At 43.7% G+C, this 16,621-nt stretch overlaps 1 protein-coding gene across 1 annotated transcript in view; it reads left to right on the forward strand.

Annotated features, from left to right (window-relative positions):
• Positions 1 to 16,583, forward strand: part of RHOBTB3 (Rho related BTB domain containing 3) — a 31,205-nt gene extending 14,622 nt beyond the window's left edge. The window contains exons 5-12 of the mRNA XM_074570595.1: positions 553 to 664; positions 1,451 to 1,804; positions 4,048 to 4,160; positions 5,769 to 5,880; positions 9,668 to 9,841; positions 11,050 to 11,216; positions 12,215 to 12,311; positions 14,760 to 16,583. Coding sequence (XP_074426696.1) covers positions 553 to 664; positions 1,451 to 1,804; positions 4,048 to 4,160; positions 5,769 to 5,880; positions 9,668 to 9,841; positions 11,050 to 11,216; positions 12,215 to 12,311; positions 14,760 to 14,875 — 1,245 coding nt within the window. The 3' untranslated portion in view covers positions 14,876 to 16,583. The remainder of the gene's footprint in view (positions 1 to 552; positions 665 to 1,450; positions 1,805 to 4,047; positions 4,161 to 5,768; positions 5,881 to 9,667; positions 9,842 to 11,049; positions 11,217 to 12,214; positions 12,312 to 14,759) is intronic.
• Positions 16,584 to 16,621: the final 38 nt, after the last annotated feature.

Below are 16,621 nucleotides of genomic sequence, written 5' to 3' on the forward strand. Positions count from 1 at the left end.
TCTTCATTCCTGTAAGAGGGAGAATTTCCCCTCAGATCCATTCTTATTGCAGTGATGACGCTTGTAGTCTGTCCCAGTGAGACAAACTGTGCCCACAAATATCGCGATGTAATGTGACTTTTTCGGAGGGCATGGTAGTAGTGCGTGGCAGTGGTGGTTAGTTGGAAGGTGAAGAGCTTTTGTTATGGTTGCTATTTCCATCACTTGCACTTGATCATTATCCTTCAAGTGTTATTATTCTCTGTAATTCTGGAATTAGCATCTAAGGAAGTTGGTAAATTGAATATCTTTGTGCCTGGACTTTCTGGGAAGGTTAAATACAAGAGAATTAACCACCGTCATTTGAATAAATAGTCTTTTAAATTGTGCTGATTCCACCTAAATGTGGTACCTTCTCCTGGCAAAGGGGCGTCAGGGCTCGGTGACCTCGGTGACTGTTCATGGTGGCAGTAGGCTCAGCCCTGCACACAGCACCCGCTCGTTCCCCACGGTTTGATGTCTAGGTTGTTCTAAATAACTAGGATTTTTTAAAAATAACATTTCATGTTTTAGCTGGAATATTTTATGATCCAAAGTTTGAATCAGAAGTCGTCTGAAAAGATGAAGAAAAAGAAAAAGACGCAGAAGTGCCATCGAGTTCAACCACCGCAGCTCGAACAGCCAGGTGCTCGCTGATGTCTGGTCTCTAGTATCGTTCATTACGTGTGACATGTTCTTTGTGCAATTAGCATTTTGTAATCATGACTGTGACCTGTGCTATCTGTCATCAGCTATTCTGGTTATGTTGCTCTAGTTGCTTCATCTTTTAGTGATGGCTTAATTAATTTGTGGAGAATTGGGTGGCAATACATAACATTGCTATAAACTTCTAATTTATTTTAGGCAAAAATAACAGGAGAGGTTTTCTGGTGTAGTTGATGAAATAATGCAAAGGTAAATTAATAAAAGCTTTACAGGCAAATTATAATATGAAGTCATTACATCATACTTTATTATCCCACAGTATCATCAAATAATATTTTTGTTTCCTGCAAATAAAACAATTTCCTGCACGTGGTTTCTGAGCATCTGATGCACTTGCTCAGTGAAAGAATTACTGACAATTACTTACCTCTAAATATGTGATTGCCTCTTATCACACGTACTAGAAATTTGCTCACATCCTCTAGGTTTGAGGTTCACAGGCAAGGTTTCTTTCAAATGTAAATGCCTAATGAGATTTCATAAAAGGATGGACACTTTTTACTAAACTAAGGATTTCTTATATTTTTTATTTTACCATACTATTTCTGTTTTTAGAGTATTTTACTAAACATATTCAAACAGCACTTAAGAAATTTTCTCATCGAATACTTTTTTCAAAAATTGTCCTTCGCTTGATCAGGTCTCTGGGAATAGAGTTGTCCTGCAGTTAGTACTTGCTTCGAGCCCGACTCGTTATCTTTCGCAGAAAAAATGCCAATCTTGAAGGGCGAAGCCTCGCACTATGACGCGGACCTGCACAACCTGCTCTGCTGCTGCCAGTGCGCAGATGTGGCGTTTTGCCCTGAAGACCTCAGCACGATGGTGGAGGCCCACAAGGTCATCCTCTGCTCTGCCAGCCACCTCTTCATGCTGCTCTTTGAGGTGAAGAGCCCCGCCGACATCCACGATGCCTCCATCGTGCACATGGCGCAGAGCCTCTTCGCGGTGGAGGAAGGGGCTGCCCGCGGTGTCCCACCCGGCGTCCCGCCAGTGAGGGTGGTGGTGAAGGACGCCGTCTTCTGCTCTTGTCTGCCAGACATCCTCCACTTCATCTATTCAGGTACCCCCTGGAACGGGTCCGGCTGCTCATTTCTCTTACAGCCAATGCCCTGCGAAGGAGGGGCATCACCCTAAGGAGCATGCCCGTGATGTTGGTAGATGATGTTCTGCCATGGTGCTACATCTGTTTCATCCTTGTGATTATGGTGAACAATGTCTATATGAAAGAAGCCCTTCACCTAGGTTTAATAAAAACTAAATTGCCTGTTATTCCACATCTAATGAACATAAATCACGCGCAGTAATTTACTGAGCAAAGTCTGCAAGCTACCATCAGTTAGTTAACCAACCTGCTGTAGGTGAACCTATTTTAGCAGGGGGTTGGACTAGATGCTCTCCAAAGGTCCCTTCCAACCCCGACCGTTCTGTGATTCTGTAAATTCAAAAGCTTTGCCAAAATAATCTAGAGTTTGAGACAGTTTCAGATTTCGGGCTTCTGAAACACTTTAAATGGTTGCATGTTCTAAACACATTGATGAGAGTGTAGGGTTACTTAAGAAGACTCAAGTCATTTCTCTTCTGGGTATGGTGGTTCTGAAGAGAAAACCGGGATAACGGGTCGGCGTGCAGAGGGCTCTGACACATCACATGTGCTTTGCTACCAATCCAGTGCAGGCAGTGACCTCACCTACCTGATCCCAGCTGTCTATTAAAATGGCACTGATATTCTTCTCTCTTTTTTAAAGAAGTTGCTTAGGAATCCTCAGGTGAAAGAGAATTGTTTTTTCTTTTGGAGGTACCTTTTGTTCTTTAGAAAATATTTTGCAAGCTGTCAGTACATAAGAATATACATTTTATATTTGCTGAAAGAATTAGACAGCTTTTTAATGATGCATTCTGATTTTAGATGCAATTAAAAAAAAAAGTTCTAAGTAATTCTATTGTTAGAGTTGCATCCATAAAGAAGCTCATCCAATCTCTGTAGGCTGATACCTGCCTGACATGTGAAAAGTATTTCTGCCTTACTGGCCAAGACATGAACGCTTGCTTGTGAAGACACAAGGGAGACTCTTTCAGCTTTCAATTAGAGTTTGTTATAGAAAACATCCCTTTCAGTTCTTTCCAAAGCAGTGTCAAACATAAAGAACAGATGCAGAAGTTTTTCAGCATGAACGGATTGATTTTTTTTTTTATTTATTGGTGACATGAATAAGGGATTAAACCTGGAATTTCAGCAGGTTAAAGTGTGTCTGCTGCCTTCGGTGTATTAATTTTCCTTTTGCTTGTGCCAGCCAAAGAGGTGGAAACTTTGCCCAGCAGCAGCTGAAGCTCCGCTCTCAGTCCCAGCTCCCCACCTGAAGGCCGTTGCAGAAGTCGTTGCACCGTTTGGTACCTTTGAGAGGGGACGAGGTCTTTCAGAGACACTTCAGGCAGGGCCTGAGGAGAGGCCATGCGGCAGTGTCATCGTTTTCAGCCTTTCAGGACCATGACGTTATGCCCACGAGGTTACAAGCACTTCCATCCCTACGGTACACGTCGGAGCTGGTAGAGCCAAGGACGCCGTGTGCTGTGTGTGCTTTTTCTGCCGCGGAATTCCTCCAGGGCTGTGCTGAGTTGTGTTTCACCATGAGCTTTATCCATCTCTGACTCCTCCTCGCTGCCTGGCCCTGGGGATCAGAGCTGAAAGTTACCAAAAACCCCATGGTGTCTTTGAGACTTACTCCAGCAAAATGTATAAGGATAAACTATGTTCGTTTTAACGCTGGCCAACGCTTTTAGTGGTTCCAGGAAAGTTATTGAGAGACCTAAGAGAATATAATGGCTCTGACTCTGAAAACAAGAGAAAAAGAAACCCCACTGCAAACTTTGTGCTGGTTTTGGCTACCAGTATTCAGAATATAACTGTGCGTGAAGCGTTTCTGGTCCAGACACCTGCAAAGCAATGCAACCAGCAATATGAGCAGAATTTAAAGAACTTCCATAACTATCAAAATATTCAGGACTTTTTTCTGAATGTCTACCTGCAATATGTAGTGATTGAACTGGGAGGAAGCCAGAAATTAATTTTGGAAGCAAGACAGATGCCCTGATCTGTCTGTACTTGATTGCATTCTTGTAAAAGTACCGTGGAAGTTTTACTGTGCAAGAATTGCATCTTTCCTTTCCCAAACACAAAGATCTGGAGGATTTATGTGCAAAAAATAGAGTCTGCAGGATGCGTTTAGCATCGTTATCGTCTTTTGTCTGCCGGCTAAGGCCTGTGCCCTGCTGATTTATAATCCAATTTACTTGGTCTTGTGGCAGGTGCTTTCCAGTGGGAACAATTAGAAGAAGATATAAAAAAGAAGTTGAAGGATCCAGAAAAAACTGAACATGTGCTTGAGAAAGTTAAATGTATCCTGAAAACTCCAGGGAAGGTACATCTAACTCTCTTGGGGTAACCGCTAGCATTAGTTGCTCAAGTTCTTGGGAAATTGTTTTGTAGACAAGATTTCCTTGTCAGTCTTTGTTTTAAGCCCTCTTTGGCTTACGTGTCTTTTATTACTTTATTGGTGGGTTGTTCATGGGCACTTACAAAACAGAAACACAGAGATGCCGATCTAATGTGCAGAATTACTGTAGCTGGTAAAAAGCACAGAAGTAGGTTTCCTAAATGGATTACTCATATTCACAGCTTTCCACTTTGTCTAACAATGTGATATGTGTTGCTAGTTCTCATGTAATAGAGGCTGCCCAGGAAAGCTTTGCTTTCCCGAGTGTGTGCCGAAAGTTACGCTTCTGCAGTAGATCAGGAGAGATGGCTTCTCTTCTGAGTGTTGTGATGTGGACATCTGTCTATAGCTCAATATATTAGATGACTTCAGCAGATAAATGTGATTTATGTCACATTATTATGTTAAAAAAATTACAATACAGAATTAGTTTCAACAACCATTTGTTGATAGAGTAAATAGATACATTCCCTGAAACTACAGAACTCACACAAAGTACTTCTGTCAATTTAAATGGGAAATCTTGGACTGTCTTGAGATTACATAATCTAAAGATCAGAAAGATTTTAGCTGTTTTAAGCTTCTGATCGCTCAGCTGTTGGCTCGCCAGTCCTAAGTGTCCACAGCTAAAACATAAGGCTGGTCTTAGAAAATCCTGAAAACTTTTTAAGATGATAAGCCTGAGTTGTTGTTGTTTCTTCTGGGGTTTTGTTATGCCATTGGGATATTTTATTTCACATTTAAAAGTTTTTGTTTGAAGACATGAGGACTAGAAATGAATTGTGACTGCCTTGATAAAGATTAGTTATATAAATCAGATAAAATTTTAACCATACATTAAATCTCACCTGAGTTTCACAATCCGGCAATATGATTTTGATGTTGTTCCCTTTGGTGGCTTTAGATTACATTCTTAAGTAAGGAAAACAAGATTGAGAAACTAACTGGAGGTACTGGGGTTTGGAGGGTCTTGATTATTGTCTTTAGTGTATTGGAGGGCCTGGATTATTGTACGAGAAGTCCGTGCTTCGGACTGTGAGCTCCCCCGGCCCCTGCGGAGGCAATGCCAGGGCAATACCAAGAGAAGCGCAACTTTTGCCTGCCTTGCATCTGTATGCGGCATTGCGCCGGGGTGGATGTGTGACCCCCAGGAGACCTCAGACCTTGTGTTTCTGCAGCCTTGGGTCCAAAGTCTGGCGTCCGGGAGATTGGTGCTGCAGCCAGGCCTGCCTGGAGGCGCTGGATGGGGTGGTTGTGTGGTGGGTCGGAGCGCCAGGGCGAGAGCTGGGGTGTGAGCGCAGGAGACAGGGACGCCTCGGAGCTGCTGCCCGGTGGGAAATGGGAAAGTAAGACATAGAGATGGTTGCAGAGGGTTGCACGGGAGAGAGGCACGGCTGAGCAGCATTAGCGAAAGAACATAAAGTAGACAGCAGAAGGCTGTTGTTTAGTTTCCCCATATAAATGGTGTCTTGTAATCTTTTATTCTGTGGGCAGCTATACACGGCGGTGTTTAATTAATAACTTATTTTGCAGCTAAACGCTGTAAAGGACTGCAGATCTCACCAGATAAAGCGGCTGTATAACACCTCTCTCAGGCTGTTCTTTAATACGCCTGTCCTAGCTGATGTCATCTTCAAAATACAAGGTACGGTACCTCTGCTCCTGTTGACGTGAGCACTGCTGCACCTCCAGCTTTTGTCCTCTCTGCGGGAGAGTGGGAAATGGAGTGACTGCATTTTCTGTTCCATCAAAACTAAGACAATGTACGGACTTAGCTATCATTATGGAAAGTGGGGTTTTTGCTTAGAGATAACGCTTGTCCTTATGGATGCTTTACAGCAGCGTCCACTCTCAAGGTGGTTTGTGAGTGCTGATAAACCTGCCCACTGCAGCAGACTTTGTGCCTCTCTGATTCTCACGCGACCCTTGGAGGCTTGGCAAAACGAGGGATGTGCTGCAGGAAAGGCTCCTGCAATGGCACAGCACCAAGGCTAAACCAGAGACTGCATCACAGGGGACGGTGGGTTTTTTTTTAAATGTATTTATCTTGCTTGCATTCCCACCTGTGCCAGCACCGGGACATGTCTGCGGGCTCTGCCCAGCATCAGACCTCAGAGAGGCATGGACTCTGATGGACACATCTACACTCGCTCTGAGTGAAAAGACCAGAGGTACTGGTTATTGACTCCTTACCACCTTCACTCTGCCTGTCTCAGGCTGGTGCTGGCTGTGGATGTGCCTTTTTCTGCCCTCCAGAAGCTGACAAGGACTTCTGTCGCAGCATCCCAGACTGGCCGGGGTCGGCAGGGGCCTCTGGAGCTCACCCAGTCCAACCCCTGCCAGAGCAGGGTCACCCAGAGCAGGTGGCACAGGATGGCGTCTCCAGGAGGGTTTGGAGTATCTCCGGAGCAGAGACTCCACACCTCTCTGGGCAGCCTGTGCCAGGGCTCTGCCACCCTCACAGGAAAGGAGTTTTCCCTCACGTCGAGATGGAAGTTCCCGTGTTCCAGTTTGTGCCCGTTGCCCCTTGTCCTGTCCCCAGGCACCACTGAGAAGAGCCTGGCCCCATCCTCTTGCCACCCGCCCTTTAGCTCTTGCTGAGCATTGATGAGACCCCCTCTCAGTCTTCTCCAGGCTAAACAGCCCCAGGGCTCTCAGCCTTTCCTCACCAGAGAGGTGTTCCAGTCCGCCGACGATCCTCGTAGCCTCCACTGGACCCTCTGCAGCAGTTCCCCGTCCTTCTTGAACTGGGGAGCCCAGAACTGGACACAGCTCTCCAGATGTGGCCCCACCAGGGCAAAGCAGAGGGGGAGCATGAACTCCCTCCACCTGCTGGCCACGCTCCTTTCAGTGCCCCCCAGGAGACCATTGGCCTTCTTGGCCACAAGGGCACATGGCTGCCTCATGGGCAACTTGTTGTCCACCGGGACTCCCGGCTCCCTCTCTGCAGAGCTGCTTTCCAGCAGGTCAACCCCTGACCTGTACCCGTGGAGGGGGTTATTCCTCCCTCGGTGCAGGACCCCCCCCTTGCCCTTGTTGAACCTCAACTGGAACAGAGCAGCTGTGGCTGCCCCTTCCCTGGAGGGGTTCAAGGCCAGGTTGGACGGGGCTTGGAGCAACCTGGGCTGGTGGGAGGTGTCCCTGCCCAGGGCAGGGGGTGGAGGAGATTCTATGATCCCGCCATCTGACATGGTCAGCCTGGCCAGAGGCAGGTAACAAAGCCCACCCAGTGTCCCGGCCCCAGCCAGGCGGAGCCCAGAGCCCGGCCCCATCCCGAGCAGAGCCAGGCGTGGGCTCAGACCTGCCACAACTCAAGGACATGTGAATTATTGTGGTTTTTAAAAAAAAAAATAAAAAATACAAGTCTGTTGAGGTGATGGTAATTATCTAGTCCACTTTGTGGCCGGGATTAAAAAGAAGTGGGAGGCCAGAGGCTGGCTTTCCGTGATGGCTTGTCTGTAACAGAGCGTGAAGTTACAGAGGTTGTTGGTGGCGTGACGTGAGGTCTGCTCACAGGGATCCTTGGCGAGGGCTCAGGCAGGAGCCGCACTGGTGGCAGCACCTTCTGATCCCATTTTGTCTGCAAAGAACGTGCTTGGGTCCACCAATATGCTGCAGTGCCACAGGTGATTTTTTTTTTTTAAATTAAATGCGTTCACCATTAAAAATTAAAGTACGGGGGAAAACAGCATCACATGCTTTTGTGAGAATAAGAATGAGACAATTTTTAAATGCTAATGATTTTCCCCATTTGTGCACGCCCACCCTCCAAGCAGAAATGGTCTTTTAGGATTACACAATTGTTTAATTATTTTCAGTTTTAAATCTCAGAGCCAAAAGTGAAGCATTAATCCCTCAAAAGTAAGCACATGAGGACAGGCAGATTCTTTCTAGATGTTCTGTGCAATATGCAGAAAAAAACAAAAAGATCTTTGAAAATGAGAACAAAGCTCTGGTGCTGAGTGTAACGACACAAACAATTCCTCTCAGTGTCCCACTCCCGAGAAAGGCTTTGTGGGAAGATGATGAAACCAAACCACCACTATATATTTCACACAAAAAAAAAAAAGTTCCTGTCGAATGGGTTGACGTGTATTTTTAAAAGAGTGAGCTTATCCACTAACAAAATGTGAACTGTTTTTCCTAATACAAGCCTTTTCCCCTAATTCATTAGCCACAACAACTCTATTAAAATTAAATAATTACTAAGAGAAACTGAAGGCTTTAGTCTTGATCAGGCAAATACATTTTTAAGTCTTCAAGTAATTCTTTGAATCCTGACAGTTGCTTTGAGCTTTCTAGCTAACAAAAGAAGTTGGGAACCATTGAAAACAGGAGCACGTTATGTCCGTGCAAAGACCCGTTACGTGACTGAACATCCTAATTAGTAGGAAAATATCCAATTGCATGCACATACAAAACTACACGCATATCTTACATCACATCTGTGTATTGCTCACGTTACGTGCATAAATATATAATACCACTGACGTGTTCTCTCTACCCAGAAATAGAGACATTTTGTATGCAGCTTAGAGAATTTGGAAGTAGAAGCACAGGTGAATTAGAAATAGAAGAAAAATGAAAAAGTGCCAGATGTCTTCAAGGAATTAGGTAGGCGGCAGCATTATGGTTAAGAAGGAAATTAAGACACTAACTTCTGTGTAAGGTTTTACAGGTGGTGAGCCCCTGGCCCAGGCTGCCCAGGGAAGCTGTGGCTGCCCCATCCCTGGAGGGGTTCAAGGCCAGGTTGGACGGGGCTTGGAGCAACCTGGGCTGGTGGGAGGTGTCCCTGCCCAGGGCAGGGGGTGGCCCTGCCCTGGTGGTACTGCCTTTAAGGTCCACTCCAACCCAAACCATTCTGTGATTCTATGAAATTCACTTAGGCAAAATACTTAATCTCGTTAAATTCATACTTAGTGGATTTAATGGAATTTCATCTGGGATAATTTGGCTTTCTCTGCTTTGTGTGGTTATGTGGAATTTTGACTTCTGGAACACACATTCATTACCAGTGGGTTTACTGATGAACACAAATTACTCATTTGCATAATAATTCACAGCACTGCATATTTGTGTAATGGGCCAGAGGCTCAGTTAGTGTAAACTGGTGCGACTCCAGTGGTGTCAGATTTTATACTAGTTGAAAGCCTGTTTCTGACTTACAAAAGTTTTCCCCATTTGGAATACCTTGTGTTGGGGGCGGGTTATCGTAATAAATTTGGTATTTTTGTTCACTGGTGGCTACAAGGCTACCAAGTAGACACTTTGACTGGTATAAAGTGAGGGTGTTATTAGTTATCTATTGGATATTGTTAAATACCTTAATCATGTTCAGTGAACGGAAGGCCTCCTAAGAGAACATGAGCTTTAAAATCAAGGTCTTTCTGTGTGAATAAAATCATCACAGGTTTTTATCTTGCTTCCGGCAGGTGCAACTGTACCAGCCCACAGAGCAGTTCTGGTAGCTCGCTGTGAGGTAATGGCAGCTATGTTTAATGGTAATTATCTAGAAGCAAATAGTGTTCTCGTTCCAGTGTATGGGGTTTCCAAAGACACTTTCCTCTCCTTTCTAGAGTATCTTTATACCGACTCCTGCTGCCCAGGTAAGAAAATTTAAAAATACACATATATCTGTTACTTATTTTTCCGTAGCGGGGCATTGATAGAGAGTAATGTAGCAGCATTTATTTCATTGAAAAATGCCAATATTTTAATATATAATGTCCCAAGAAAGAGAAATTGTCCATACTGGGCAATAAAAAGAGAAATCAGTCTCATTCAAGTAAAAATCAACTGCAGGCAGAACAAGTGTCACAAGTAAAATGCTCTATGTTTTCTGTGCTTACATGGCAAGACTCAAAAAATCGTGAAATTTCATTCCTAGTCCATTACAATCACCGTTAAGAATTACAGTTCTTTCTACATCAAAATAATAATGCTTTCTAATCTTATTTCTGCTTCTAATTTCAAAACTGTCATGTTTTTTAGCATATATTTTATTGTGTTTAATATAAACAAGGTTAAATTGTACCTTATTTAAACACATGGATATCTTATTTATATGTGAAACCAGGGAAAAAAATACGTCAACTGGAGTATTTAGCAAGAAAAATTGAGCTAAAGTATTCTTTGTGTCTTAACCTTTCTCTTTTTTAATGAGAAGAAAAAATACATACTAAATATGAAATATAATTTAAATACAGATAATTTTGCTTTGATGTAATGAATGAATTAATGATGTTGTGATATGTGGTTTTGCTTTTGTTTTCTTTTCAAATAATTCTACCTTATTCTTAGATTTTCCATATGTTTCTCCTTATAGTGCATCTAACATTTCCTTGTCCATCAGTTTAAATATGCAACCAGTGTACCATATATTTTTTAAAATACGATTGCTCCATTTTCTTTTTGGCCTTTATAATATATTTTCTTGTACATGTATCATAGAGGTTCTTTTTTGAAAGACAAGTTAGAAAGCTAAATCCCTCTCACTAATCATCACTTACTTTAAATAGACCAACAGCACTTGACTCAGTCTCTTCAAGATAAAGGATATTGATAACAATTTATTACACATACCTTGTAAAAAGTGCTAATTACTCTTTTCCTGTTAATTAGATAGTTTATCTGGGAAAAGGGAGTGACGTGGCAAACTTACAATGATAATAGTGAAAAATAGAAGAAGGTGATCAACAGCCGCTTGATTTTCTATTCACTGTTAGGAGTTTAAAAGATAACTCGGTGAAAATTGGCTTTGATCGTCTTGTCAAAAAGGTAAAATACATGTAACTTCTGTTTTCTTGTTTTTCAGCCAGTATTCTCCAAGCCATGTCTCTCTTGATCTGCGCAGAGATGTACCAAGTAATGAGACTCCAGCATATTTGTGAGCTTTACATTATCACGCAGCTTCAGAGCATGCCTAGCAGGGAACTGGCATCCACAAGTCTCAGCATTGTCAGTTTGCTCAAAAAAGCTAAGGTACGTGTCGCACGTATCAAGTAAAAATATGTATGTTGACTCTAATTAGTGAGGGTAGTTTAATTGCTAAGATTTTTAAGATCTTAATAATTTCCATTCCCAAGGACAAACACTGATATACAATCCATTGATTTGGGACATCTCGTGGCACAAGGCTGGCTAAAATAAAGCCTTCTTCAGCCTTTCATAGCAGAATGTGCAGTCATACCATAATGCGTGTGCTTCCTTCATCAAGGACACATTGCGTTAATTCAGCCTAATTGCAGCTTCTGCCAGAAAATACGGGTTTTAGGCAAGTGAAAATGCACTACTTCCTCTTCTAATCAAAAAGAAAATCGTGTGATATGCAAGTGGTAAAGGAGATCTAACCTGGTAGAATATTGAGTGAAATACATAAGAAGCATGAAAAGAAAATATTAGAGGCTGAAAAAAGAGAGAAAGGGAGACACTAAGATGGATTTGGAAAACAGAAGAGGAAAATAAAACCTGAATTGTTTACAAGGCTGAAGCAGGATATTGTCTTAAATGAACAGGATTTTGTGGAGAAAGAGGAGACAACAAAACCAACATGCCACGCTCCTTACCTTCCTCTTTCTCAAGCTCTGCTCCTGTGCAGAAGACAGAAGTTTTCAAGGTTCATGACCAAAGGACCCTGAGGGGTTAGGTTGCACGTCGGGGGGAGGAAGTTTTATTGTTACTTTTTGGGTTTCCATCTGGTTACATATTTCTGTCAATGACTTTTCCTTCGTTATCTCCTCCAGTCATAGAATCATAGAATTGTCTAGATTGGAAGGGACCTTTAAGATCATCGAGTACCACCATTGACCTACCACTGCCAAAACCACCACCAAACCATGTCCCTCAGCACCACGTCAAAACTTTATTTAGTAAACTGCTATGTTGACAGTGGAAATCAGAAATATTTTGACATGCGAGGCGTGGTTGTGTTTTAGACATGGTAGCGTTAAGTGTTGTTTGTGTTTCCTTTCTTCTCACAGTTTCACAATTCTGATTGCCTTTCAACTTGGCTTCTTCATTTTATTGCCACTAACTACCTCATCTTCAGTCAAAAGCCTGAATTTCAAGATCTTTCAGGTAATTTATCAATTACTTTTAAAACAAGAAATGTTTCCAGTTCTGCTTAAATCAGAAGTGAGGTACTAGACAGTACTACTCCTGCATGAGAAGATGATTAGGGATCCTTTAGACTACACTGTCTAGCCCAGTCCAGAGTCTGTCTGAGCTGGATGGTTCACCATCTAACTGTGGGACCAGCATGCGACACGTGAAGAGCAGCACAGCCAGAAACCGCATCCCCTCGTCTGTTGGTTACTGTGCTGAGGGCCAGGTTCCCACCTATTACTGCGTTGACTGTGGCAATTTGGTCATCGTATGTCGACCCCTCCATGCCCTTATGTGTATAAGTTTGTGTAGTTTGTACATTTGAATCAAGGTAATGAGTCACCTCCAATACTTGCTTTTTAAGGGTCAGGGTTTTCTTTGAAGAAAGTAGGATTTTTATAGTATTCTCCAGCAGATCTCACAAAAATCAAATAACTAATGTCCATTCAAGTAAATAACCCAGGTTCTTCCAGGGAACTGATATTTATTTTCCTAATCGGTATATTTGTTTCCTGATATGTAACTCTGGAGAGTTTTGCTCCTTGCCTATGGGATTTTTCGTCACCCTGATGAAGGTGATCTTGACGGGTGTATCTCTTTGACCCGTGGTTCTTATTCAAACCGTTGGTACAGAGACAGAGTATTCCAGAAGGCAATTTTTCTTCTTAGTGAGACGATCGCTTGGTCCAAAGTGCATTGAAGGTCCTCTTTCCTCATTTGCAAGGCTCATATACGTATATGTGATGATGGACAACTTTGCAATCGTTATGAGCAAAGAAGGGAGAGCTAGGTCCTCCCTGCTTTGTTTGGACCTGGAGTTTGTCTTTCAGCGGCCCATCTGCGCACCCTCTGAAGTGTCCATTTTGTGTAGCCAGGTCTGGATTAAACATGAGAGTGCAGGGCACCTGTGCTGGCGGGTGTCACCCACCAGTGGGTTCGGTCCACAGTAGACCTGCTTTGCTTTCTTCCTTCTGCTTCAGGTGACAGGGTGTGTTTGAAAGCACTTTGTGATGTCTTCCTCACTACAGGGCTTTGGTCTCAACCACACGGAGGTTCTCCTGAAGCTGCAGGAATCAGGTTGTTCTCCCCGTTTAGCGAAGGTGGGAACTGCCTCTGGCTTCCCCTTGGTAGAGGCAGGAGAGCACAGACACATGGTGGCTTGGGGTCACCACAGGGCTCGATCTAGGCCCATCTGCTTGGTCATTTCGCAGTTCTCCAGTGGGTTATCAATTTATCAGTATCATTTATTATTTTATTTTTTTTTCTGCTGGGGAAAGTAATAGTAATAGCGCTTCTGTCTCCATGTTGTAGTTGTCCTGATGGAGATCAGGCTCTGTGTGAGCCTGTTGTGAAACTTACGCGGTGATGGCTCTGATAAGCATCACTCACCAGCCCTCGTCAGCACGTGCTCCAACAGCTCCGGCATAACTCGGGGATGGGCTGTACAGTGTTGCCATGGCTCATGTCTGCTGTGCCACCTCCTGGAGCTGCCTCCATGATTCTGACACTGGTGGAGCATCCAGGGCTGATGCGGGGCGCTACTAAGGATGTTGGCGGCCAGATGAGATTTGTGAAGGCTCTGGCGGGTGGCTGGTACCAGGCTGGCTGCTTTGGAAAGCACCTGCGGGCTGACGGGGTGGGAGGAAAAGGGCAGCACGCCAGTGGACTGATTCCATTGAGATTTGGTGTCCACATGCCCGGCAGCCTGCCCTTTGCTTTTCTCTTTCCTCTCAGTCCCTTCCACGTGATTCACAGAGAGGGTGACACGCTCTGCTGCATCCCACTTGCACCGAGGTGCCTGGAGGAAAGAAACAGGAGAGAATAAGTAAATAGGGGTCGACGGGGTGGAAACGTTGTGATCTGGCTTGCCAGGGCACACACACACTCCAGCATGGTCAGCTGGGAGCATGCTCCCCCAGCAGCAGCGGTTGGCCTTTCTTACATGCTGCCACCAGTGACAAAAAGCACGTGCAGTGAACGATAAAAATCTTGCTGAATTCTTAATTGCTCTCTTTACCTTGCTCTTCCTAATGATCTTGAGACAGGCTATTGGCATAGGGATTGAAATACCCTCCTCCATAGTGCTGCAGCAGAGAAAAACCCTCACAGCTGATGACCACACATGGTTATCTTCTAAAGATAAAGAATATTCATCTTTAGAATCATCTCTCTGCTCTCTTCAATGAGTATTGTATTTATTTTATTAAGTAACTTATTTATTGCTGACTTAATAGCAAGGGAACATCATGTGGTAACTTTTACGTCCGCACTACAGTAAGATCTAGGCAAAACGGATAGCACTCATCCTTGCTTTTCTAATTGTTTACGTCCTTAAATTTTTTTAACCTGTTTTAAAAGACTTTTTGCAGCCTGTGCACTTCTGCCGTATGTTTGAATATTACATTTAATTCCTTTCTCTAGCGGAGGAGCGCAATTTTGTAGAGACGCACAGGTGGCCTTCCCACTTGTACCTGAAGCAGCTTGCTGACTACAGGAACTACGTCCACTCCCAGAAATGCCACTGCGCGGTGATGTGAGGAGGCTGAGCGGGCCCCAAGTGCGCCTCCACCGGGAAATTTCAGACTGGGAATTACGCACAGGATAAAAATCACGCCAGGAGCAAACCCAGATACTGGTGTGCCCTGGCACGCTGTGCGCCATAGCGCTGCAGCGCACTTACTGACCTCCTTTGCTTTGATAATGAACGGCTCGACTTCTCTGCTTAAAGCACTGAGGAATGTGTCGTGAAGATTTATTTCAAGCACAAGGATTTCGCACCTATGGGGATTAAACACAGTGTGGGACAGTGTCATGACTGTCATCTGTTCCCGCTTCTATTTTCTTTATTGGTTATTTTATTGGTTTTCTTGGTTATTTTTGACAGCTGAGACAGCAGCTGTTGAAAGCAGATTTTTTTTGTAAATCTGTGTGCAAGAGTAGCGCAGTAGTAGTGCAGGGAAGCTGAGAAGCCAACTCGTAAGTTCTGTAAGTATTTCAGAATGCAAAAATTTACTGCAGCATCTGCTGGTTTGCGAAATAAAGGGTAGGCTTAATGAGCATTTTAGTTACTATTCATTTTCTACGTCAAGTTGTCTGTAGTTCCTTTTACTGAGACTCTTACAGTCATATGACTTATTCCAGAGGAATACCTATGCATCACTACATTCTGTAGTGCCTCTCAAATATCTAAAAATTGAAATAATTTCTCCTCCCAGTAAATAGCGGAAGAAAGTCTGCTTTAATAATCTGTAGAACACCTTTGGTAGTGTGGTCATGTTATATTTTTCCTCCTGAGAAAAAAAGTCAGGAAGAGCTCAGAGCGTACCCATACGGTGCTGCTAGGGACTGGGAGGAATGGGAGGGGTGTCAGCAGCCTTTCGTAGGTTTTGTGGGAGAAGACTCAGTGGCACTCGTGACTTTTTTGGGAAAAATGGGTCTCGTAATCCAAGGCATCCCCCTGGTCACTGACAGCGTAAATGCCCCATGTGCTGGTCGTGGAGGGAGAGGACCCACATGACCAGCCCTATGGGGAATGTCGGCTTTTGTGACGGGACCTTGAGCTTGACCCTCCCCAGCGGAGATGCAGTTTAAATTTAATTATATCACGGGCTCATAAACTACACCGGGCGAGACAAACCTGATTGTGTTTTCTGGCTGCCTGGGGTCTTGCGCAGGGGTAACAGAGAAATCCTGAGTGTTATGACAAGGATGACCCTTGCAGACGCTATTGAGAGTTTTCTTGACCTAAATCCTTGGTTTGTTGTGCCACTAACTTATAGGTATGTTGTAACGTTAATGACAGAATGAACCCAACCTTTACATAAGGGTGTCTACCGAGCACGGGTACTTTTCTGCACGTGAAATCTTATTGAGGAAGTAAACCCTTCATTATCAGTTTTGTTGTACTTTAAATTGTGCTTTGGCAGCTGCCTTTAATTTTGGTATGTAATCTGAGCCTAGAAAAACAAAGAAAGTACACTGAACGTATCATTCATCGTTTCCCCAACGTCCACAGTAGGCCAGCTCAAACGTACCTGGAAACCGCAGCTGTGAGACGAAGATGGAACAGCAAATTGCTGCAGCTGAATCTTTTTTTTTCAGTAAGAACTGTTTTTGTATTTCAAACCAGTTTTATAGGTGAGTTGTTCTTTTCAAATTCCATCCTAGAGTCATAGGCTTTTTTTTGGCTTGGTTTTCTGGTGACATTTTGCAGAGGTTGAGAGGGTATTTCTTATTTTTGGACACAAAAAAAAAAAAAAAAGAGCTTGTGACTCAGCTGGCTG

The sequence above is a fragment of the Larus michahellis genome, chromosome Z (genome assembly GCF_964199755.1).
Source record: "Larus michahellis chromosome Z, bLarMic1.1, whole genome shotgun sequence".
NCBI classification, from domain to species: Eukaryota; Metazoa; Chordata; class Aves; order Charadriiformes; family Laridae; genus Larus; species Larus michahellis.